The 19,922-nt window shown below is 36.3% G+C and overlaps 1 protein-coding gene across 5 annotated transcripts in view; it reads right to left on the reverse strand.

The window, feature by feature from the left end:
- unc-13 overlaps window positions 1-19,922 on the reverse strand; it is a 762,035-nt gene that overhangs the window by 44,087 nt on the left and 698,026 nt on the right. For all 5 annotated transcript variants that reach the window (XM_069816083.1, XM_069816079.1, XM_069816080.1 and 2 more), the window contains exons 11-14: window positions 15,147-15,266; window positions 9,193-9,392; window positions 4,782-4,932; window positions 2,271-2,555 (exon numbers count right to left, since the gene is read on the reverse strand). In XM_069816083.1, the coding sequence (XP_069672184.1) occupies window positions 2,271-2,555; window positions 4,782-4,932; window positions 9,193-9,392; window positions 15,147-15,266 (756 nt within the window). The remainder of the gene's footprint in view (window positions 1-2,270; window positions 2,556-4,781; window positions 4,933-9,192; window positions 9,393-15,146; window positions 15,267-19,922) is intronic.

The following is a 19,922-nucleotide window of genomic DNA, read 5'->3' on the forward strand; positions in this document are numbered from 1 at the left end:
TAGCCACTTGCGGAGGACTGATTGTGGCAAAGCTTCAGGGTAGGCAGGGTAAACTGACGATGAAAGAGTAATGGAATGGAGAAAAATTCTCTCCGGTGCCGGGATTTGAACCCGGTAGGGTAAACTGAGCTTTCCCAAACATTTTCGAAGAAGGAACAAGATCAATTTAGAATTTAGTTAATTAAAAACAGGAGCGTTTCCATGTTTCATTTACCTTTTAGCGAAGTAAAGCACGGCTAGATCACCATGCCTTCAGCCCAACTTACCCAGCTGTGATTTCACTTCCTTATCCGAACCGAAGTGTTGGCCTCCTAGGAATTTCTTTATTGGTTCGAAGAGGTGAAAGTCGAAGGTTACTAAGTCTAGACCAGGGGTTCTCAACCTTTTGAAAATTGTGAGCATCGCCCACATGTAAACTATGTGAGCGAACACCATAAAATCGAATAAGTTTAATAGGCCTATATTACATAAATAAAGTAAATAGATAAATAAACAAACAAACAAAGAAATAGGTTTTGAAAAGAAACAAATAAATTTTGGAAACATTCATCTGGGTAATGATATCCTTGAATTCGAATGTTACTCAGAATTTCAGTTATATCCAAGGAGAAGTCGCTTATAGGTACACGTAAACAGTCCTGCAGATGTGGATTAGTTATTCATGACCTTGCTTTGTTCTTTGAGTTATTTCATAAGTGAGAACGTTTCTTTGCAGAGGTAGGTTGTCCTGAACATAGTCAGACATTTGAGGGATAAACTTAGCCTAGCAGTATTTTTGTATCTTCTATTCCCCAAAGGACATGAATTTCTCCTTTTAAAACAAATATTTCAGCACTAAATAGGACTACTGGAGATCTATCAATTTAAATTCAGCATGAAAAGTCATAGTATTCTCTTGAATATTCTTGATTTTTCTAATTAAGTCCACACTGGATTGAAAGGGGTTCTATACTATGAAATATGAGATGGCCTGCCAGGTTTCTAAGATGTTATAATGGACGAATAGGAACGCTATTTGTTCCAGCTCATACAACAAATTTTGAATTGTAAAAAGGACCTCCGGAATGTTTATGCTCGCAAGCACCCTTTTGCTCGCATGACAGTAGCATCAAATACCATTAAAAGAACATCATGTTAGAACGTCTGGTCTAGACTGTAGGGTAAACGATTGAGCACTCCCAGCCAAATTTTTCAATTTTTCCACGAACAGAAGCTGCAACATGAGGACGAGCATTGTCGTGAAGAAGTCTGTCATTTGCAGCGTTTCTCTTAGGGCAGTCAGTGGTCGTCAGCACTCGCTGAAATGTGCAAAGGGTAAGCAGAGCCGTCCCGTGTGCCCCGTTGTGCAGCAGGAAGAGGTAGAGAGCATACCCGCTAGCAGCTATGAGTGCACCATGGTGCATTGTGTTCTCCGCATGTAAGAGATGCTAGCCCCAGGTTGCTCTGTGCTGACGACTGCTGTCTTAGGGTGTTTGTCTCGAAGGGCATGAGGCAAATTTGTCTCTGTTTGAGCTGCTCTTCACACATAAACGATGCTATCGAACGGTCCATCTTTACTCAGCAGTTTACGCTCGTTTCACCAGGGTGACACCTGATCGAGTCATTGCTGTCTGTAGTGCATGATTCAAACTATCTGCCACTTTGAACGTTCGGACCAAAATAATATTCGTAAAAAAATTGCTGTGCATTGCTTTTCAATCGTCCCTCATACACTTTTAACATATACACGTTTATAACAAATATTTCAACGCTCTTTCTTACAATAGTCCTAATTGAGAACTGAAATTTAGTTAGAGAAGTACGTGTGTGTATAATGTAAGCTTACTTAAGTGCAATGTTTGGTTGGTTAGCTGGTTGGTATTCAATGTCTCGAACATGGTTTATTAAGAACTTCCTCGACTCTGCTAATGTGATAAGAGATAAATTTCATTTTTGAAACTTGAGACATGTAAGACGGAATTCATTACATCCCTGTAAAAGGATGTCTGACGAGGTTGATCATTAGCAGAGTTAAATTTTTACGTAGAGATATGACCTATAAATTTTGCATGGAACCCTTTAATTAAGGATGGAATTACTTTTCATGCCAAAAATATATGATACAGAACCCCAGCATTACTTTCCTTTTGGAGAAAGTCATACTAAGAATTTGTACTGTTCTTGGTCGAACTTGCAATTGTGAGTCTCAGCATTATAAAGTACTAACATTGTTACTCACGTAATTTTCTTTTCATGATATTCCAGTAAACTTACGTATATGAGAAACAAACCTGAAATTCCCTGTTGTAGAGCTCGTAACAGTTCTCAAACAGGAACTGGTAGGTGGATCGAAGGCATGCTTTGACGCAGTCTTTAACCACTGTGCTGGCCCGGGGTGGACTTGACAGCTCTTGCACCTTCATCCGGAAGAAGGTAATACTGGTAAGAAGATCCACTGTGGACTTGAGATCCATGAGCTTCTCCTGACTCGACGCAGGGAAGTTGTTGCGATACATTGACAGGTCGATACGGAGAGAATTGTGCAGTTGATCCAGCAGCTTTACGAACTTTTCTTTCTGAAATAGTAATAAGATATGCCAACTTAAATTTACATCTTCAGTGGAGGCTCCAGGAAAGAAAGGGGGTAAACTTAAAGTAGTCTTTCACCTTTAACTATTTACTCTGTAACAAACAGCCAAATATTCATTTTTCTTAAATTGCAAATAATGTTGTTGTTCCTGCAATAACTCCTATGTGACATATTTATCGATTTTCAGATTTTTGCTCTATTAAATAACTTAAATAGTGATACAGCAAATAATAAAATCTCCTATATGTAATTATATTTCTTTGTTTCGAAAATGTAAGAATTCACAGTCTTAATGTATAGTTGCCATAGGATGAATAAATGTGTTTTTTCTTCCTACTGCAAAATATAATTTTTTTGAACATAGGAGTTATTACAGGAACAACGACGATAAAATAAAAACCTTCTCATATCTTAGTGAAGTTTAATTGATTTTCTTCTATAGTCTATATAACTTTTAATAGGCAGAAAAGGATTACCAGATGTTTCAGTTTTGCAAGACATGTCTCACTTTTTACTTTTCATTATGCAAAAGCAGGAAGTATTGTGATGCTATAAAATACATTTTGAGATTTTTTGTGCAATTACACATCTTGAGCATTCCTGTTACAGAAAGGTGGTTTTAGGTATGCCATCCATATGCCATACATCTGTCATTGTACACGATTTCTCCTAAACTACTACCGGTAATCGTATTTTGTTCATATTCACTATTTATTACTAATTTTATTGCGGAATGATGCATATGAAATATAATTTTTAGTAAAAAAGTCAACAGAATTTTATTTGGAATCAAAAACACAAAATTGCTCTCAACTTCATTTATTGTTTGGCAATTTTCTATGAGATTTTTGTATTATGAATATACCTATAACAATGAACTGGTCCCATGCCAAAACTGTGTTGTATAAAGTAACATGCCTTGGACTAGTGTTACAGAATGAGCGTCGATTCAGGCCTTCATAGGGAAAAACATTTTATCATGAAATTTCGGCCAGAGTATGGAACCAATGCACACCCAGCATCTTGATAAATTTGGGGAGCTACAGGAGGTAGCAAAGTGCGGTTCCGTGAGCTAGCTATAATGGCTGGATTGCGAATCACACTACTTCCGTACTGGGTGGATGATTGTTTATCTCTACTGAGGCATGTGGACATGAGGCCAACAATCGACTGGTACACTGGCAATGAAAGATACCTGACCCCAACTAATCGATAGTGATCGATAATTTGCTTGTGTAAGTGTGGCTTCATTAGTTATTACTTCTATAAATAGATGGCGAAGATGACAGTCAGTATTGCCAATAGTACATAAATATACCCGCATTATAGAATTCAAAATGTCATCCCCCTCTAATGATTGTAAAAGTTGTTGTTGTTTTCTAATGCCAAGCGTTTGACAATAAAGTCATTTGACCTCTTGCACTCCATTATTTTTCAAAGATATTGTCATGGTCAGCCATTGACGCACAGATTTTGAGGTGTTCCGAATCCATTTCTTGATTTGAGTTGCACAATGGGCAGTTAGGGCACTGATATATTACAATTCTATGCAATAGATTGATTGTAAAAGTACCGGTAGTAGGTTTAACGGGAAACCGCTGATACTGTCAGTTATGAGAACAATTTATACTTAATCTACATCATTATTTTCCCCAACATCTTATTACTTATTACCCGTCTCAATAATAGTATCAGCTATTGAGAACTAGTGGAACTATTTCAAAGTTTGTCACTTTGTTATATCTTTGGTCCTGGCTTATCCCGTGGTTAGAAAGTTTGCTTACACAATCAGAAAACTGTAGGTCAGATATATTTGAACGTTAGTATACACCATGGCTCTTCATGAGCTGTCATGCCACGGTTTTTAAACTCTCGTATAATTACCTCAATGTTTACTGTAAGAAATATCAATATCTTTCTGGTAACCTACCGGTAACTTTCTTGAAACAATGTTATTGTGCATAATTGAAAGAACTCAGTTTATACAAGAGTTTCAATGCAATTGTTTATACTAAGGTTATGAAACCATTGCACATTATTAGCTACGTATTTCTTCGCATATGTGTTACTCTGGCCTAGAATATTAGGTTAATATAAGGATTCATTTGAACAATTTTTGTTTTTGTTTACTCATTGTATAGAAATGATTTTTGACAACTAAAACAAAGAAATAAGAAAATAGAAATGTCTTTGGCAGTTATAAAATACTTACACCAAAGTTTGAAGCTGCAAATCGATCACTGGCGGATACAGCAGAAGATGCTGTCGTGTGCGCATAGTATGCATTGATGTTGGCAAGAAGTGTGCTCATGACCGCGGGCACAGAAGGACACAGGTACTTTGTTGACAAACAGTGGAAGTGCCTGGAAAGTCAATGTTCTAATATTAGCTAAGCTTCATTACTGCTGTTCTATTTACGCTTAACATTTTATGAAATTTCATCCCAAATGTACTATTTATTGATGTATAACTAGAAAGGAAAGGAACTGGTCATCCTACCAAATTATCTCCTGGCCTAGTTGCCTCATAAGTTGTGCCATGTTGTATCACTTGTGAGGTTCAGACCTGTCTTCGGACAGTTGATTAAACAACAACAACTAGAAGGTATATAAAAATTAAGTTAGATTCATTACCAGTACATTTGTACTAATATGCGAAGTCTAGTGTCTACAATAATTGTCATTTCCGGAAAAAAAACATTTTGGCTATCTCAGGTGGAATTTATAGCAGTAAAAGAAGGATTTGTGACTTATTTTCTCGGGAAAATACTGTTCCTTTTATGCTGGCCCATTTCCAGAGAACTGTTTTCTCCATATCGTTCTTCACATTTCCAATGAAATATGGCCTCAAGGATTTTAATTCCAGATAATATTTGTAGATTATATCTGTCATTCTGCATCCTTAGCAAATGATTTCTTCAGTCTTTCTTTATGTTTGAGTAAGTTTATCAATACAGTAGATATGAAGTTTTTATAGTGTAAATTACTTATTCTTTCCAGCCAAGAATCTGCATCTCATAACTCATTTCTATTATTAGCAATCTTTCCACTTGACCCATTTTAAAGTCCATGTTTCACTTCACTGTAATGTGAAAATAATAGTTATTACTTTATACACTTTTTGAAGCTTTTCCTTACGAACTCATTTTCCTGTTGACATCATTCATTAAAACAGTGTAAAACGCAACGAAAAACCACGGCATAGTATGTACCAAATTTCCTTTAGGCCACCTCATAGAATTCCTATGATCAACGATCCACAGAACATAACTGCAGGAATACTAGAGTTCTTTTCACATCGATGACGTAGTTTTTTAGAAATCATAGTACATCCATTAATTCATAGTGTTCTGCTCAAGGGGAGGTCTTTCACAGCAAACCCAGCATTTCCGCCTTCTTCTTAATTTCCGCATATGATTCATGTATCTTAATGTTATCACTCATCTGATATCTTCTTCTGCCCCAAACTTTTCTTTCGTTCACCATTTCTTCCAGTGCATCCTTCAGTAGGCAATTTCTTCTTAGCCAGTGGCTCAGCCAATTTCCTGATCAGATTCAGCATTATTATTTCTTCACCCACTCTTTCTAGCACAGCTTCATTTTGTATTCTGTCTCCATGTTTGCAGTTTTCCTATTTACAAGGATATTTTGGTGGGAAACTGTTTTCCTCATGAAACTTAGTGTCAAGGTATCATCATTATCAATTGCTGTTTTCTTTCATGCAAATTTCAGTGATTTTAAGGTCACTATTTTCTTATCTTATATCATGATATAAGAAACTCTTTCAAGATTTGGCTTCTCTAAAGCCCTGAGTTATACAATATAATTGGTAACTTTATGCTAAGACGGGCATTATATATTTTTTTCAATAGGTACTAGAAATTGTATGATTTCTTTCTTTGCGTTTCATTTTATAATGTGTTAATAATATATTTCAATATCTCCTTAGCATAAATTGTACTTCAAAATAATTTTTCTACTAAGTAATTCTGACCAAGTAATATGAGTGACAAAGAATTGTAATGTGAGTGACACAAATACAGCAGATTTTTCGTAATTTAAACATATTTTACAGGAATTTTATTCCCACTCAGTTATCACTATTATATTGTGATATCCAACAGGAAAAACCTTATCTTTCCGATTTTTAGAAGAGCAAAGTTTGCCATTATTGTGTAGGCGTACTGTATGCATGTCCTTGTCTTGTAATGTGAGTGACAGTACATTTAATATTTTTTTCCTTTTTAATAAATTATGATTTCTCAAGTAATTATACACCTATTTTCACCCTTTCTACTGTACAATGAAATACTTTATGAAATGAAAATATACAATTAAAATCAGGAACTGTATAATTAAGAATGTGTGTTTTTTTTTATTTTATTGGGTTATTTTACGACGCTGTGTCAACATCTAGGTTATTTAGCGTCTGAATGATATGAAGGTGATAATGCCGGTGAAATGATTTCGGGGTCCAGCACCGAAAGTTACCCAGCATTTGCTCGAGAATGTGTGGTGAGAGTTGTTACATTGCAATGTGAGTGGTGGTGGAATGACCCTTCCCGGCATAACTTCAATTTATGACTTGTGTTGAGTAAACCTGTGGTCCAGGTAACATAGGGGATTTTCTCCAGGAGCTCCAGTTTCTCTATGATATTCCAACAAATCTCCATCATCATTTAACCTCATAGTGGGTGTAGCATAGACCAGTCTCCTATGGCGCATTCTGGGCAATGACTCTATCGGTAAATTGTCCTACACAACTGGCTTCATATGGGTGAATGATGAGCAGTCAAGTACCCGCCATTCGTTGAAAGGATATATTTTAAAGTATCACACGTCAAAATTATACAAATAGAAGTGGCTGCTTAGAAATCGTAGATATTATTTTAATAACATTACAGCCATCATCTACTCGTATTTTTGTTTATGGATTTGGTGTAATCTATTAACCACCTCTTGATCGAACGCATCCGTTAGCTGCTTATACCACCTGCTCATAAGACCATTTTAACAATGCTTTCACTGAAACAGCGTATTTCCAAATTCCAAAGGTAAGTGCAGCACCAACCAGCTCATCTGCATGTCTGCTTCAAATTATAAAAGAACGTTGTTCTCTATTTTGTGCCAGTGTGAGATATTGAATTGTGTTACCAATATTAATCATCAGAAACTTGTGCCAGAAATTCTTGTGGATAAATTCGTGAAACTTCTACTTATAATGTAGGGAAGTTCCACACAGAAAAAGTTTACTGAAGTTCACTGGTTTTTTTTTTTTTTTTGGAGAAACCCCTTTCTCAGAAAGTACTGAAGCTGTGAGTTCCTGGAGCACTAGTTCATTTTTTATGGAATTGCGTAGTTGCAGAAGTCCCTGTCTGAAAAGTAAATAAGTATAGCCTACTTTTTTATAAATCACCGAAAACTGGTAGCATATGAACAGATCATGGTCTCCTGCAGTTTTTTTTAAGAATAAAAATAATTACCTAACCTTACAAGTTCAATAAAATATTCTCCTAGTAGTTATTTACAATTTTAGTTTGAAAATTGCTTTTAATTTCGTCACATAAGAGCTTTTATAACTGAGCAACTCATTGGCTTTCATATTTTAAATTTTGTTTATGCATATCTAATTGTATTTCCTTTTGTTTCAAGAGAAAATAATATAATGGATTAGCGAAGCTATTAGAATCGCGAAACAAAGTGATATTTTAATCACATAATATAAAGCATAAGATCTATATCCACAAGCGACTTCATAGGCCGTTAGGAGCTGCCATTTAGCGGCAATTTTTTTCCTATTCATGTTACATGTTTGACCAATGAATGAGCAGACAGTATAAGCAGCCATTGGATGGGTGGATGCATTCTAGCAAGCGGTGCTGTTATAATAGCAGGGCTTACATACCGTATTTAAAACAATGGCGTGCAGAATGAAAGGTAAGGTAGTAAATGAAGGAAGAAAAAAAGAAGGAAATAAAGAAAGAAGGGAGGAAGAAGCGAAATAAGAAAGCCAAAGAGTGGAAAGAAAGAGGTATGGAGAAGAAATGAAGGAGAAGGAAAAAAGTAAAGATGCAATTTAAAAAAAAGGAGAGAAGAAAGAAGAAAGAGATGAAAAAGGAAGAAAATAAGAAATAAAGGAACAGGAAACGAAGTGAACGAAGGAAAGGAAAAGTAAGGAAGTAACAAAGGAATGATGGAAACAAGGAAGGAAGAAAAAGGAGAGAAGAAAAGTAACAAAAAAAGGAATGGTAAGGAAAGAGAAGAAGGACAGAAAAGGAGGATGAAATAAAGAAAATTGGTAAAAAGGGGGAAAAAGATGGGAAGGAAAGGAACAAGAAAGAAAAAAGAAAGAAGGAAAAAGGGAAGAGAAGGAAAAATGGAGGATGGAAGGAAGGAGAGAAGATTAAAAGGAAAGAAGAGAGTGAGTAGCATGTGCGTTACTGAAATTAACCATACAGTGAAAATGGAGTACCTACAGATACATGTTTGAGGTTTTAATGTATGAAAGTTATTCAGATTAGATTACTACTCGGAAATTGTTTTGAGCTCATTATCATAGTAGAAAGACATTAGCCTTGCTTCTTATGTATAAACTATGAACTAGGGTATTTTAGTAATACTAACGTCATAGCCTGGTAGATGGATTCAATGCCGTATCTCATCGCAAACTCATCAACTATCTCCTCGGCTGCATCATCGAAGTAAACTTTCCAGGCATCATCACCTTTAGCCTGTGGCAGGTTAACAATACCACCATTCTCCTCACACAGTGAGTGGAACAAGTTCTCATGAAGACATGTGTACTGGACATGGTATGGTGCCACCTGAAAAATATTGTTCAATCAAATTAATATTGAAACTTGACCAATGGTATAATATGTTTAAAAATACAATTTACATTAAGGGGCTTCGGTATGTTCTATGTCGACAATGCTATAATTCATACATTTTAAGAAACATTCTGTTAAGAACTTTGAGGAGTAGAGACTTTATATTTTTAAAGCCCTTAGTTGAATATGTTTTGTGCAATTTAATGTAAGGATTTATAAAAAAATATAGTTTTTTATTGTACATATTCTGAAATTATGTATTATCTACAAATACATTTTTCAACCATAAATTAAAAAAAAAAAAAATACGAAGTTATAATGCATAATTGTATAAAGAGAGTTTCTATGCAGACCGGTCCCATTCCAACCTCTACCTAACAAAATTTGTGGGCTGGCGGTGAGTGGTCATATGCTGATGCACGCTTCCCTACACAGACCAGTTCCACTTCATCATTTATTATTTAGCTTTGTTGGAACAGGTACTTCAACTACCGTCATTAAGCTGATGGAATTTTACTAGCTGGGACCGGTCAGCATAGAAACTCTCTGTATAGTTATATAAGTAACTATAATTATCTTTTATAGAGGCTAAGAAATGACCTTTTAATTAGAAAGAAATTCAGGTAATTAAAAAGTGGAATAGTAATAACTAGATCACAGTGAACTGAAGATTTATGTACATACAAAGCAGTTGGGAAAAATTTGTGTTACATGTATCATTCATGTCGGCAGAATTTTTAACAGAAAATTCGAAAAAATGACAGGTGAGGCTTTCTTTTAAACATAATGAGACTTGTTATTAGAGAAGAAAAATTCGCTCCAGCGTCGGAGATCAAACCTGGTCCTTGGTTCTCCGTACCAAGTGCTCTAACCACTAAGCTACGCCAAAGTTTAATCCACAACACAGGATCGAATCTCCCTCTCCACTAAGGTTTTTCCCTTTGTGGTCTGACTCCATGTTCGACATATATGTTGACTAGGGTTCTCAGACATCCCGTAAAATATGGGATCATCCTATTTTTCGTTAATGCATCCCGTTGTCCTGAGGAAAGTCTTCAGGACAGCTTTCCGTCTCGTATTTTAGAGTTCTAAACTGAGAAAAAAATAGAAAAGTTACAATGTTTATTCTACATTACAAATTACAAATATTGTACTTCATCATTGCATTATAGATGGGCTATTATGAAACAATTATTGTGGGTTATTAATTTCTCAAGGCAAGTGATGGCAACACTAAATGTTTAGATGAAGTCTGGGTGGATCTTTTTAAAAGTATTGAAGGAGAACTCACAAATTTGAAGAGGGTAGTGGAGTTCATTACGTATATCCCTGGAACAAATGAGTGTGTCGAAAGATTATTTTCTTGCATGAACGCTCTGTAGACTGATGAGAAAAATAAATTGTCTGTAAAAATGGCAAAACCAATGCTTGTTGCAAAATAATTCTTCATTGAGGATTGTGTTACTTTTCATGACATGATTCTTCAAAATAAACAATTGTTAAGTGAAATTCATTCTTCAGAGAAATATTGCAAGGCCCCGGCAGATTGATTTATAAGAATATTGTCATGTGAGTAGAATATTTTGTAGCTATTTCTGTACTAACTTGGTAAAAACAATTTGAAGGCAATTTACATGACGAACTTAAACGTAATGCAAATATGCTCCCTAACAATTTTGTTTACTATTTGTTTACTTACCTTTAGGTAGTTAGTAAAGTGTTTGTGTAGTAAACTTTACTACACACACACACACTGAAAGATCGGCACATTTGTTGGGTGCGCATACTAAACTTACTCAGTGATAACTGATAAGTATCCCGTATTTTTTTTCCAGTATGTCTGGGAACCCTAATGTTGACATACTGTATATTAAGTCATCTGTCATTATACATGGAACGCACTCAATTGAGTGACTTGGTGGCAGGGATTCCACAGTATATGCACTGTTGGACGAAGAATATACGTAAAGATTAATTTTTGGTCCTACAAATTTGATCTGTTGATTAGAGTGCTTGGTACGTAGAACCAACCACCCAGGTTCGATCCCAGGCACTGGAGCGAATTTTTCTCCTCTAATAATAATTGTTACCATAACAGACAAATTCTGTAGGGTCAAAAATTAATCCTTACTTAGATTCTTCTCTCAACAGTGCACATACTGTGGAATCCCAGCCACCAAGTCACTCAATTGAGTGCGCTCCTTGTATAATGGCAGTTAACTTAATATATGTCAACATATATGTCGAACATGGAGTTAGGTCACAAAGGGAAAAACACAAGAGTAGAGGGATTCGATCCGGTGCTGTGGATTAACTTCGGCGTAGCTCAGTGGTTAGAGTGCTTGGTACGTAGAACCAAGGATTCGAGTTCGATCCCTGGTGCCGAAGCGAATTTTTCTCCTCTAATAACAATTGTTATCATAAGAGACAAAATTGTGCAGGACCAAAAATTAATCTTTACGTATAACGAGACTTACCACAAAAGTGACAAATTCCAGTCAATCCTATCACCACATCATAGAACGTTTTATATAATATTTTTACATACTTCTAAGGTAAAGTACCATATACTCGTAGATAATAACAATGAATTAAAGTGAATTAAAGATGAATCTTTTAATAATAGTATGCAATAGAATTAAAAATTGTTGAATCACTAATGCTGCTGCTGATGATAGTAATGATAATCACGGGGTCTTTATGATAATAATGATAATAGTATATTATAATTTCTTAAATATTTCAAGTTCCGTTGATTAACGGAGGAGATTATCTCTTTATAAACTAACCGACAAAATAAATGTTTAAAGTCATGATCGTAGACTGTAGCTGAGAGGAATTTATTCATATATTCACAAGGGAGTTTTGCAAGTGGGCGGCATTTGCAAATTGTGGAGTGTACTCCAATGATTGTCTGCACCTGGTGTGGTGTGCATGAATAATGGATGGCAGACAGCTGAATGAGTTGTGTTGCTGTGTGTAACGGGTAAGAATGAGCTATCTTGCTACATCTGGATCTTAAAGTGGGGAACGTGCTATATATAATATATTCCATTTTCTTTTCATTTTTCAGTTACTTATTTAACATGATTCTGTGGCTCTAAGGCAAAATGTGATATGCCCTTTTTGCAGTTTTCCAGGAGCGATCATTTAAAGTTTGAACGGTTGTATAAAATTATAAGAATCATGTTTCATAACAGCGAGTTACAGAGAAAAATAATGAAGATGTGCTTGTCATCTTTTGCCACAATAACGATACCATCAGGATGCACTACATTGCAAAACTCATTTTCACCAAAAATTGACATATCACATTTTTGCCTTGGTACAACAGGATTGTAAGTTGTGACGATTAGCTAATTTAAAAAGAATTATTTTGGGTTTCCACTGAAAATTAATATCTCCAACGTTTCGATTATTAGAAAAATATAGCCTAGACTTGGAAGGTGCTCTATTCTGTTGGGGCCGATATATTTGGTTAATACGAATAACAGTTACTCAGTGATAATACTAAACTTTCCAAGGCATGTCAAGTTAATTTTTTCTCAGTGTTTTTCAAATGTTGTAACTTTTTAGTTTTATTGTAAAAGGATTAAAATCTTTCATTTCATCGAATACGGTATTTAAAGATTTATTCAATATTAATGAGATTGTTTTTGTTTAAACACTATCATTGTATTTTACATATTATTTTTTATATTGCGACCAATATGAATCTTGAAGTGTTACACAAAGCTTGTATTATGATTAACTTAAATACATGAAATGTAATCTCTTTTGTTCAGTTCTTTTTCGAACCGTCTATGCGGCTCAGATACATCGACGCTGGATCATCGTCATTTCCTACCTTTCCATCCTACATCACAGCAGCACTAACTGACTGGTAAGCGAGAAAAGGAAGCTAAGCATGCTCCTCCTCACTTTACTGGTCTGTTATTTAGGTTAACTGCGTAAATTATTGTACAGATTAATATGTTCTATTTGCCATATGTCAGTATTCTGTTTCAATGCAGTACCTACAATTTGAACTCAGTCGCATATGAATTCTAGAATATTCTGTACTAGATTAATTACGAATTATTGTCCTAGTCATCTTTTGATTATTTCCATTTATTTATCATTAATCTACTATTATATATTATTGTATACTATATTCATATTTGTTTATATTTATTATTCAACATATTTATTCATTCATTAAGTTAAAACCAGCTTGGTTTCGTCTTGTTATTTCTACTGCGCCATACTGATAAATACCCAACACCTTTAATATCTTTTTCTTTTCTTTTTTTTTTCTTTTTTTTTTTTTAATAGGTTATCTTACGACGCTTTATCAACATCTTAGGTTATGTAGCGTCTGAATGAGGTGAAGGTGATAGTGCCGGTGAAATTAGTCCGGGGTCCAGCACTGAAAGTTACCCAGCATTTACTCATATTGGTTTGAGGGAAAACCCCGGAAAAAACCTCAACCAGCTAACTTGTCCCGACCGGGAATCGAACCCGGGCCACCTGGTTTCGCGGCCAGACGGGCTAACCGTACTCCACAGGTGTGGACTTTAACATCTTGACAAGGTAGGCGAGTCCCAATACGAAATGGCACGGTGTGTCATTTTAAATACAAAATTAATGATGGAAGAAATAAATACATGAATATGTTCTTAAGTATGAAACACAATGTCATTTGGTATACCGATATTATTGTTAATTGATTATTTAATAACATTGCATTAAGTGCGTTGTTACCTACAGTATAAAGTTATCTATAGCGCTATGAAATTGGCAATAGGGAGATGGTACTTTAGCAAAATACGTCATAGGATTACCGTATATTCGCCTTACAGTTGGGGAAAATCTCAGAGGATAGAGGAGAGTTGGGTAGTATCGGACATCGGGTAATATCGGACAGTGAGTTTCTTTCATCTTCCACCAGATGATAGTACCTGAATGACATGGTTACGTTTCTGTGATGTCGCATAGAGAAACGTAACCATGTCATTCAGGTACTACCATCTGTTGGTAGATGAAAGAAGCGCACTGTCCGATATTACCCGATGTCCGATACTATCCAACTCTCCCCTAAATATTAAATTAAATTAAATATTGAAAGTAGGTAATTTTCACAAGCGGAATTGGAATCCATGCCACAGTCTCGAAGTACGAGTCTCGCTCGTTGCCCCTAGATCACTTCGGTGGTCTATCAGTATGTTGTACCAAAGAATATGATATAAGAGTATTTTTAATTAATGGTTTCCAAGCATGCGTGGTTGCATGTATTATTTTCATCTTTAAACAAATTATAAGTAATATATTTATATTATAAATAGAACCAAATTTTGTTGGCTGGTATAGGAGTCTCTCCTTCTAGAAGAAAATTCACTCTGAAGAAGACGCTTTTTTCAACACAAAATTAACCGTAAACTCTGCTGGGGATTGAACCTCTGAATTTTGGCGACAAGCTGTCACACGACTTACTTGACTGTACCACAGAAATAAACTCCAGGTTCAAAGGCTTGAATAAGTACTGACAGACTCTAGTGGCTTCTTGCTTTAAGGAAAGAGTCGGATAATCGTGAGAAAGAGAACAGGAGAGCTTTGGAGTTGTCGTGAACGAGGAGCGGTTGAGTTTGTATCGGGACGCAGTGTGTTGCGTCTTTATCGATCACATCTCCTTTAAATTCCGGCCCAGTCAGAGCTAATTCAGTATTCGATACATTCAGTTGTAGAAGTCTGTTGCAGGTAGAGTCTTACCTTCTCCTCACCCTTGATCTCGACGCTTATGTGCAGGCGGATGGCCCCTGACACCGCTGACTTGTCGGTTCGCTTTTCCAGGTTGTACCATACGTCCATCTCGCCCGACAGTGTGCGGACCTGAGAAAACAGAGTCGTGATTAGTTTCATTCTTGATCAATGCGCCCACATTATGATCCTGAACAAATATTTTATCGTAGCCTACATATTTCACTAAACAAACAAGATAAACTACCTCTGAATGTTAATGAATTATTACAAGGCTGCCAAAAACAAAAATGAAGTTGCATTACAAGAATACTCTTAATATTGAATAATTACATATGCGAAATAGGTATACATTTCAGAGCTGTGTATCGTTTCAGAGCTATGCATCACTCATGAAGGATATAAAATGAAATGTATAATACACAGTATATCTATTCTCCAATCTGGAAGTGGATACAACAGATAAATTCTCTTTTTCTTGCCTTCTCTGATGATGAATTAGTACGCTGCGTTGGTGCGAAGCGTTGGACGTTTATATGTTTATAACACAGTACATGAACTAAAATAAGTGCATTCTGATTTTCCAAAATCCTTCATACAGAAAAGCAACATTTAGAATTGAGATTTATGCAGTTTATCGGCGTCCTTGTACTACGTTGATAGCAAGTAGGGTAGTTTGGACTTGTAAAAGTACAATCCATAAAGATTATGACCTGACCATTATAGAGACGAACTAGAACAATAATTTTACTGATTATCCTCGCAAGGATGAGGGTGAAAGAAGACAAACGGCTCAATAATTGTGGGAATGACGTAAGTATAATTTTTGTTAATTCAAAATATCTATAACAAGCATGCACTATATGCTGTCATAAAATGGTAACATTGTTTCTATAAAGAATTGTTGTTTAGTCGACTGTTCGAAGACAGGTTTGAACCTCACAAGTGACACCAATAAGACATCGTTCACGAGGCAACTACGTCAGGAGATAATGAGTTGGGTGACCAGTTCCTTTTCCCCTCCATTGCATACATTACTATCTAGTAACATACTGTATTATACTGATCAGACTTCAGTTGTACAGAAATAATTGTTCTTCCTCTAACATATCGCCAAGTGAGATGTACTACCTGATAATATCATAGATGTACATATCAGGCAGAACCCCAATGAGAGATATCATAAAGAGTATTCTATGGTAAATACTGTAATAAGTTTTGCACAAAAAGAACGATTCAGATATTGCTTTCCATTGTGCTGAATAATCTACAAGTCGTTTATTCAAATTTTCTTGTATTCTTTACAGATAATAATGATAATTCGTCGGGCAAAGGTTAACTGGGATTTCCCGGTCTCTGATATTTCACTCTTGCGGTGAATTTCGGTGAAGTTAGGAGGACCTAATTAGTCAAATCCACTCTCCTCACCTCCATGCTGGTAACCCCTGCGATCTAGATGCGAAAGAGAGAGTGGTGTACGGAAAGCAACGGGAAACTAACGCATTTGTCTTTCACAAGAAAAACTGCAAACGTGGCATGATGCACGGACATAACGACGAAGTGAAGAGAAAAGACTAGAAGCTTTTGAAATGTGGATATGGGGAAGAATGGAGCGTGTGAAATGGACAGATAAAATAAGAAATGAAGCTGTGTTGGAAAGAGTGGGTGAAAGAAGAATAATTCTGAAACTGATCAGGATGAGAAAAAGGAGTTGACTGGGTCACTGGCTGTGAAGAAACTGCCTACTGAAGGATGCACTGGAAGGAATGGTGAACGGAAGAAGAGTTCGAGGCAGAAGAAGATATCAGATGATAGACACATTAAGATACTGTGCGACCGAGGTTATGTCTCAGGGTCGGCGAAACGGGGGAAGTCACGTGACAGTTACATACTTTACGGGGCTCTTTTCTTTAAATTATTTTAAACGGTTATATAATATGACGTAGACTTATTTTTATGTAATTCTGAAATGTAATTAGTTAATTACTGATGCAAAGTAGGCCTAATTAACAATCCGTAGGCTAAGCAGATTCTTATACTAACTAAAAACTGCAATTGTTGAATAGGAACAGTTTGATTTAGTTGCCGTAACATAAAGTGAATGATTCAGTCTTGCATTTCTGTATAATTGTAAAAACTATATTATAAATATCGAGTAATTATTTAAAACCGAAAACACTTGAAAAAAAAAGACGGGTTGAGCCATATGCAATTTCGTGTTATCGCAGTGGATGTTTTAAACTGTTCCGAAGTAGGCCTACCGAGTATCAGATTATTCATCTATTCTTATTACATACTGATATACTGAACTTTTCGAATCCAGGTCTCGAACACGAGAGATAAAACTTGTATATTTAAAAGTATATGCACACATTTTCTTAAAACATATTTTCTCCAACATTATGTTCTAACAGATAAATTTTTATTGTAATTATACTGCATAATTACACTCATAACCCAAGATGCCTATCTGTATGTTTGTATGTATGTACAGACCGATTATTTAGTCCTGACAGCTCAGCGACGCGAAAGAGGGTAAGTAATAGGAGTAGTGGGGAAAGTTCCGGAGTGGAGATAAGGGCGAGCGGTCGGTAAAGGAATGCATTACAACACAACGCTATACCGCATGCGTGACATCCGATCGCTCTGACTGCAGGCAACAGACTAACCTGAACATCCCTTGGCGTAACTTAATGGACTCGCCTGACGCAGGCGCACATTGCTGGCGACTGTCAGGTCTAAATATGCGTCTATTAGGGTTGGAAATTCTCCCGCATTTCCAGAGATCTTCCATATTTGGACCTAATTGTCTTCTGCTCTCGTATTTTCCCTCTTTTCTAAGATTTTTCGCAATATAATACTATTTATTAAAAACATTAGATGCATTCAAATGTGCAGTCTCTGTAGAACGATACTTTCCAGAAATGAATTTCAGTACCCACCAGTTTAAAATCAACGTTCCGTAATAGTTTTGGAAAAAACTGATGAGGTTTGTTCTAAACATAATGTTAATATAAACAGAGTGTTTTCTCTCGTTAACAGTAAGTGGACAATAATATTCGAAACAGGAGCGTGACAATTCGAATCAAATCAGAACTGTAAATTGTAGGAATTTTTAGAATTTGTTAAGAATAATGAAAAGTTATTTCCCAAGGTAAAATCTGTCTCAAAATACTCCAGCTGCCAAATTGTAAAATAAATTGTTTTTTAGTTACTGCTAGTTTCCTACTATGTTCGAACATGAGAGAGGCAACCAAGACATTAAAAACTTAGTCTTATTTCATATGAAAAACTAACCGCAATAACTGTGCTAAAATTCTTAAGCGAATAAACATGAGTGAAGAATAGCGAATATTTTTATAACAAGATGGAACAAACACGACAAGACTCTTCTGCAGAGCGAACATCGGCGAATATCGAACTTCGCCGTACTTAACAAATTTGAACCGAACATAGCGCCTGTAATGCACGACGCTAGTAACTGCACTGAATAGTAGGCCCTATTTTATCAGTTTCCTATGTAAAATTTTGTCGATTCCTTAATCTTCCTTATTTTCTTTAAAAATGTTGACAACCCAAGTATGTGTGTATGTACGCTACTCCCCCCCCCCTCTCTCTCTCTCTCTCTCTCTCTCTCTATATATATATATATATATATATATATATATATACAGAGTGTTTAAAAAATACGGGGCATAATTTCCAGGTATGTATTTCCCACATGTAGACAATCAAAATAGTTCATTACAACATGTGTCCGGAAATGCTTCATTTCCGTGTTATGGCCTTCACAACATTGAAATTCACCGGAACGTTTTTCTTTCCGCAGGTCGTTGTCATTACAGAAGATTTTCAAAATGTCCACCTCCTGCTTGAATACAGACCTCACATCGATGTCTCATTGACCTGCGAATACGATCCCAAACTCCAGGAGTATTGCGTATGTCCTCAGAACATGACACAATTCGATTCCGAAGGGATTCCAAATCAGGCACCGGAGACGAATAAACCAATGATTTTAAATGGCCCCACAACACCCCACAAGTAGAAATCGAGAGGGTTCAGATCAGGTGAGCGTGGAGGCCAAGCAATTGGGCCACCTCTACCTATCCATCGATCAGGAAACCTTCAATCCAAGTACCGGCGAGCCTTACGACTGAAGTGTGCAGGAGCGCCATCATGCAAGAAGTGAATGTATTGACGATTGATCAGTGGAGTGTCTTCTAAAACATGAGGTATGGTGTTTTCCAGGAAGTTTGTGTACGCCTGCCCCGTAAGTCTGTTTACAAGTACATGGGGTCCAACTAATCGATCACAAATGATACCGGCCCACATGTTTAGGGAGAACCGCACCTGGTGATGAGATGGAACAGTTACACGTGGGTTTTCATACGCCCATACATGCTGATTGTGGAAATTTGTTATGTCATCTCGTGTGAACTGTGCTTCATCTGTAAATAATACTAAGGTAGGAAAGTTCGGATTTACACCACACTGCTGCAAGAACCACTGACAGAACCTCACTCGTGCAGGGTAATCAGCTGGTGACAGGGCCTGTACACGTTGCAAATGATAAGGATACAATTGATACTCTTTCAACAGTCTCCAGACAGTCGTTTGAGGAACAATGACTTGCAACGCTACCCTTCGTGTGCTGATAGAAGGAGTCATGTTCACAGCCTCCAGAATCTCCTCCTGTACTTCTGGAGTTGTAGATCTTGGTCGTCCCCTTCCCAAACCAGGAGAGTTAAATTTTCCATACTCGCACAGACGGTAATGAAGACGTAC

The sequence above is a fragment of the Periplaneta americana genome, chromosome 17 (assembly GCF_040183065.1).
Source record: "Periplaneta americana isolate PAMFEO1 chromosome 17, P.americana_PAMFEO1_priV1, whole genome shotgun sequence".
NCBI lineage: Eukaryota > Metazoa > Arthropoda > Insecta > Blattodea > Blattidae > Periplaneta > Periplaneta americana.